This window comes from Arachis hypogaea, chromosome 20, assembly GCF_003086295.3.
Source record: "Arachis hypogaea cultivar Tifrunner chromosome 20, arahy.Tifrunner.gnm2.J5K5, whole genome shotgun sequence".
NCBI lineage: Eukaryota > Viridiplantae > Streptophyta > Magnoliopsida > Fabales > Fabaceae > Arachis > Arachis hypogaea.
Genome location: NC_092055.1, coordinates 26276462 through 26282653, shown reverse-complemented (window position 1 = coordinate 26282653; position 6192 = coordinate 26276462). Strand labels below are relative to the sequence as shown.

Below are 6192 nucleotides of genomic sequence, written 5' to 3'. Positions count from 1 at the left end.
CAATAATTTAATCATATGCATTGAAAAAAAAGAAAAAGAAAAAAAAGAAAATATATATATATATATAGGTGAATTCTACCCAACCCCCTCTATTTCAACATGTAAATTACCCCTCGTGACATGGCATGTTTTAATTGGATGCTTAGTTTTAGTTTGAGTTAATTTAACTCAATAAGAGTTAATATCTTAACTAAAGTAGGGTAATTTTGTAATTAAATATTTTTACAAGAGGGATAAACATATAATTTCTATAAACATGAATAAGTAAAATTATATTATTATCATTGTGCAGAAACTCAATTCACCCCGATCCCATTTCTCTCTGAAATTGAAAGAAGAAATCAACTCAACTCTCTACAATGGAAAGCTGTTTCCAATTCCAATGAAGATAATTTTGCTGGAGAAAAAATGGAAAAAACTGTGAGCGTCTGAGAACTTGTAGAGCACCCAGACTACTCCTTTTGTTTTGGTGATATTGTGTTTGTGGCTCAAATGATAGTAGCTGTCTCACGGCTTGCTCAAACTCAAAATCAATCATCCCCATTCAGAGTTCAGAGCTTGAGCTTCAATGGCGACGAAGAAGCAGAACGATGATAACACCAGGAAGGCGGGCTTTACTCACTAATGCCCCCCAGTCCCCAACCTTCGTTCTCACCGTCGAAGAAGCCGTACGCTTGCCGTCGTTCTCACCCTCAAGCAGCCGACTCGCTTTCGCCCTTCCCTCAACTCCCCTTTTCTAGCAAAACAGTTATGGAACTGCCCTCCTGAGGTTTTTTTTAGATAACTTATTTTTCATGAATTTGATTTGCCTGAATTATGATACAGTTCTGAATTTATTTGTTATTGATTTGATATTGTTTGGAAATTTTGTTATTGATTTGATATTGTTCTGAAAATTTTCATGATTTTTTGTTTCTTCAATCTGATATAGTTCTAAAATCTGAGATAGTGAGCGTGGTCAGAGAAATTCTTACCTATACCGAGAGTAAATCTCTCTCATGCTCTAAGCCAATCTGTTAACCATAACTCACAGAGCCGTCAGCCAATGCTAACATTGTATTAGTTAGATAGTTTCAAGGGTTGGCTTCATGTTAAACTGATTCATGAAATACTTACTTAATTTCTTGTGTAAGATAATGGCAAGTCAGTGACTGACTTGAAGATGGTTCAGCTATGCCGAGTTAGAACTTGCCACTGGTGGATTCTCTGAGGCCAACTTCCTGTCTGAGGGGGGATTTGGATCCGTTCACAGAGGGGTTCTACCGGATGGACAAGTCGTTGCTGTCAAGCAACATAAATTGGCTAGTTCTCAGGGTGACCTTGAGTTTTGCTCAGAGGTAGAAGTCCTGAATTGTGCTCAGCACCGAAATGTTGTTATGCTGATTGGATTCTGTATAGAGGATAAGAGAAGGCTACTAGTTTACGAGTACATATGCAATGGATCATTGGATTCACATTTATATGGTGATTTCTCTTGCTCTCTTGCATCCGAACTTCTGTTCTTACAGAATTTTTTTCAATTGCACTAGACTATAATATCAGACTTATGTTTGCTACTTTGATTTTTATTAATCTGATGCCAACTAAAAGCAGGTGGTGAAGTAGGACTAATGTGACGATGTTTTTCATTTTGAATACAGTGATTGAAACAAGACATATATTTTCCTGATATGATTGTAAATTAGTCTAATATTTCAAACTATTTCAGGGAGACAGCGAGAACCATTAGAATGGGCTGCACGGCAAAAAATTGCCATTGGAGCTGCTCGTGGGTTACGATATCTTCATGAAGAGTGTAGAGTGGGATGCATTATCCACCGTGACATGCGGCCTAACAACATTCTCATAACTCATGATTTTGAACCACTGGTATGGTAGTGCTTGCTTATTGTACAATGCATTCTTGTAGGTTTGTAGTTTACACTATAAAAGGCACCTTTACCTCACTTTTGAATATCCACCCATCTACATTTTTAAATTTACTTACCATTGGATGTAAAAGACAGAATTTTTTGAGTCTTGTATAGATTACATTCTAAACTCTGGTGTATGCTGAATTTGAGTTGGATTACATACATGCCTAATTTTTCTAACAGCATTATATTGTGATTTCAAGGTTGGTGATTTTGGATTGGCGAGGTGGCAACCTGATGGAGACACGGGTGTGGAAATCCGAGTAATTGGAACATTCCGGTATGTATTTGTGTTTGTCCTGAATGGTTTTCATAATCAAAACTTGTCTGAGAAATATGAACTCACAATTAAGATATGTCGTTATTGTGTAGGTATTTGGCTCCTGAATATGCTCAAAGCGGCCAAATAACTGAGAAAGCTGATGTTTATTCATTTGGGGTGGTATTGGTGGAGCTTGTTACAGGGAGAAAAGCTGTGGATCTCACGCGGCCTAAGGGACAGCAGTGTCTTACTGAGTGGGTAAGTTATATTTGTAATTTTTACTCGAACCATTCTGTGAAAATTTTCACCCTTTATTTTATCCCCAACCAAACATTGCCTAAGAGTTAAAGTATGGCTATGTCTATAATTAACAATCAGAAATCCTATATTAATCCCCTTTTATGTTTTTGGTTGTTCATGCCAAGTCTTGTCGAAATTTGAGTAAATGTCTTGATATTTAACAGGCACGACCTCTGTTGGAAGAATATGCCATTGAGGAACTGATTGATCCAAGGCTGGGGAACCAATACTTAGAAAATGAGGTATATTGCATGTTGCATGCTGCATCATTATGCATACGGCGAGATCCTCATTCTAGACCACGCATGTCACAGGTAAACAAGTTCTTGAACTTATTTTTTGTTGGAAAAAATTGCTTTGAAGAATTCTCAATCACATATTTATTATAATTTGATCAAACTCTGTTTTAAGTTAAAATCAATAGGAAAAGCTAATGCTGTATGTTTAGATCATGTTTTTTGAATTTGACCATGTTCCCCGCCTAACTATTTTTAAAATTATTTCTGCTTGTTTATTCAAGGTTCTTCGTATACTGGACGGCGACATGGTCATGGACACAAGTTACATTTCAACTCCAAGTTATGATGTGGGAAACCGGAGTGGCCGACTCTGGTCGGAGCCGCTGCAGAGGCAGCACCATTACAGGGGTCCTCTGTTAGAGGAGTCACTTGAATCATTCAGTGGGAAGCTATCTCTTGACAAATAGAGGCCTGCATATTGGGATAGGGACAACAAAGCAAGAAGGACTTCATGTGAAGATGACATTTAGAAAGGGGTTGATACTTGATCAAAATTGAGAATTGCTTTTTTCTTGTTATGCTAAATATGTTTATTTTCCCTCCTATTTTGTAATTTTGCATCTTTCTATCTATCTTTCTGCAGTGATCTAATTTTGCATGTGTATAATAGCAGGGTGAAAGTAGGATAGGTAAAAAAATATATAAGTTTTTGAAATTCTTCAGGGAAAATCATGTACACACTATTGTGCCTAAAAGGGCCTCTTTGACTTGAGAGAGTTTGTGGGGTCTTGAAATGAAATGAAATGGAGTAGCTTCTTCTAAGTTCAAAGATTATTGGTTTAATTATCCCTTTTCACTTTCCATGTGCGTGTCCATGCACATGCATGCGTTGAGAAGCAAACAAACATGGTTTGATGGTTGTCATCTGAAGTTCTGAACCAACTTGGACAGCGACACAGACAAATCAGAGTTAGCCTTTTGCATCTATGAAGGGTACTAAAATCACAGGGTAATTAATAATGACACTTCACCTTTTTGAGTTTGAATGATATCAGAAACATTTTATTTATGAAAATGTACACTAAACTCTAATATATGCAAGTCTCATGACTCATGACACAATATCTTCATATTTTATAAAATATAGCGCTAATCTCAATATCTCATAATTAAAGAAGAGGTAAGTATAGACATGACAAAACAAAAGCAAAAAATGCTGAATATATAGTAGCAGTTAATGAGACTGATAGAGTTTATCCATTTTAAAAATCTTAAAATTTTGAAGCAATTGATAAAACCAAAAAATCTTGGTTGGCTGATGTTGACAATGTCCTATGCTTTTTTGAATTCTTGACTTCTAGGAATCATGTGAAGCAAAATTCATTGGTTGGCTGATGATGACAATCCTGAGAGGGTTCAGACAACATAAATTCATTGGTTGGCTTGCTTCCCTTTCTTCTAATGCTTCCTCATTTTAGACCTTGCGTATCTACAAGAAAATATTTAGGGACATAAGACATCAATCCTAGCTAGAGTATCTAAAATTAATAGAAACCATTAGGTTAGAAGTTACTCTATGTGCATGCCACCCCGATCTGACGGCGACAGCATGCTGCCCTGAAGCTGCTCCATGACCTTAGTAGCTTGTTCAACTTCCTGTAAAAGAATAAAGGTTAGTAAATTGATAAGGGGTAAGCAAGCAAAATTTACTACACTGACCAACAGGGGATTGAACAAGAACTATGACTCACATCAAAATCAGCAAATGTAACCGGCATTCCTCCTCTAGAACGGATTTTGACCATGTTGAATCCAGCATACCTGGAAAATAGATTTAAGACATTAAAGCTCGATAGTAAAACCTCAAAATCAAGTGAAAGATGAACATTGCAAGATCAAGATATAACAAGAACCAGTAGGTCCAGCACTGCTCCAATATGAACAACTTTACTATAGACACAACAACTCACACTGAGAAAGTTTGTCTCAGTTCATCTTCAGTGCAGTTTGGACCAAGATTTGCAATGAAGAGAGTAGAGCATGGTCCTCCATCAGGACCTCTTTCATGCTGCTCCTACAGAAAAAAATTGCAATAAAAAGATGAAAAATTGCAACCTCACTATTGAACGCGAAATGTGTTGATGCTTAATTAATAGCGGTTTTTGTTCTCAACAATAAACCTCGAAACTGGAACGGACCGGTCGATCGGATCGGTTTAATCGCAAACTAATAACACTAACAGACCGAGCAGGCATATAAAACTGGTAATTAAAAAACCGGCAAAAAATCGTTGAACCACACAAAAGCCGACCGGTCGGATCGAACCGGAACCAGGCCGGTTTACACAAAAAAAGGGAAGCTCATTCGTTTCTTTCTCCCTTTCTCCGTTTCTTTCTTTCAGTCAGAGAAATCACCCAAACCCAACCAAAAAACCCTAGCACTATAAGCCTACACCACCGCCACAAGGAGTGTCATACTGCCGCCGTCCGTCGCACTCACAATTCGCCATCCGTCATCTAGCGTCCCTCGTGCTCTAAATCTTCAACCCCTGTTTGCTGTCACCGATCACGGTTGCTTCCTCGACCTCGGAGTCTGTCATCTTTGTCTGCTCGGCCCCGCTTCCGTCGCCGTTTGTTTGCCATTCACGTTCGTGTTTTCGATCGCATTCTTCGTCGTACGCGTTCGCTCGGTGATGAGAGTAACTTTTGCGTGGTCTAGAAATTTGCGAATAAATCCTCGTTGCAAGTATAGTTTCTAAACCTTCAAAAGCCCTTTCATACAAACGTTTTGGGTGTCACAAGTAACAAACCCCTTAAAAATTGTTAACCGAGTATTCAAACCTCGGGTCGTCTTCTCAAGAAACTGCGAGGAAGTATGTTCTTATTATTGGTTATAAAGGTTGTAATCGGGGTTTAGAAGGTGAGAAGCAAGTAATTTAAATGACGAGTGAATTAAATGGAAATTAAAAATAAATAATAACTGTAAAACAACTTTTGGCAAGATAAGGGAAATTAGAGGTCCAACTTAGTTATCTCTCTCAACTAAAATGAAAGTTGAATCTAAACTCCACTTGGTCAACCTTTACCAGGGCAAAGGAAAGTCAAGGGGCTAATTAAATTGACTTTTGAATCCTAATTATTTCCTAAGAAAAGGTTGGGATTATTTAAGTTCAGCTCAATTAGCAAGATAACGATTATCAATTACGTTGAGTTTAATAACTGTTGAGTTACTGAATTCTTAACCAGGACCAAAAGGGAAAAAAGTAAAATTGCTGAAATAATAAAAACGTCCTTAGATGGGAAGCAATGATAACTTAAATCAAAGAGAATAATCATAAACTGAAAATACCTCAAATATCATTAATTCAAATAACTGTCTGTAACATGAAAGAATTCATAGATCCAATTATAAAGGTAAATAGCCAACTCAGATACTGAAATAAATAAATAGAGTAAAAGGGAAGTTTAAAACAAAGAAA

At 37.2% G+C, this 6192-nt stretch overlaps 1 protein-coding gene and 1 long non-coding RNA gene across 2 annotated transcripts; one reads left to right on the top strand and one right to left on the bottom strand.

The window, feature by feature from the left end:
• Positions 1 to 1259: 1259 nt before the first annotated feature.
• On the top strand, positions 1260 to 3543 carry LOC112783818 (inactive protein kinase SELMODRAFT_444075-like). The gene is made up of 6 exons (XM_072229709.1): positions 1260 to 1464; positions 1709 to 1869; positions 2117 to 2193; positions 2286 to 2433; positions 2640 to 2789; positions 2996 to 3543. Exons 1-6 carry the CDS (start codon positions 1377 to 1379, stop codon positions 3179 to 3181), a joined length of 810 nt encoding a protein of 269 aa, XP_072085810.1. The 5' UTR covers positions 1260 to 1376; the 3' UTR covers positions 3182 to 3543.
• A 619-nt stretch (positions 3544 to 4162) lies between these two features.
• LOC140182856 (uncharacterized) lies at positions 4163 to 4792 on the bottom strand. The gene is made up of 3 exons (XR_011879062.1): positions 4685 to 4792; positions 4466 to 4535; positions 4163 to 4370 (listed from the first exon to the last, which is right to left on the bottom strand). It is a non-coding gene; the product is annotated as an uncharacterized lncRNA (long non-coding RNA).
• Between the last annotated feature and the right edge of the window lie 1400 nt (positions 4793 to 6192).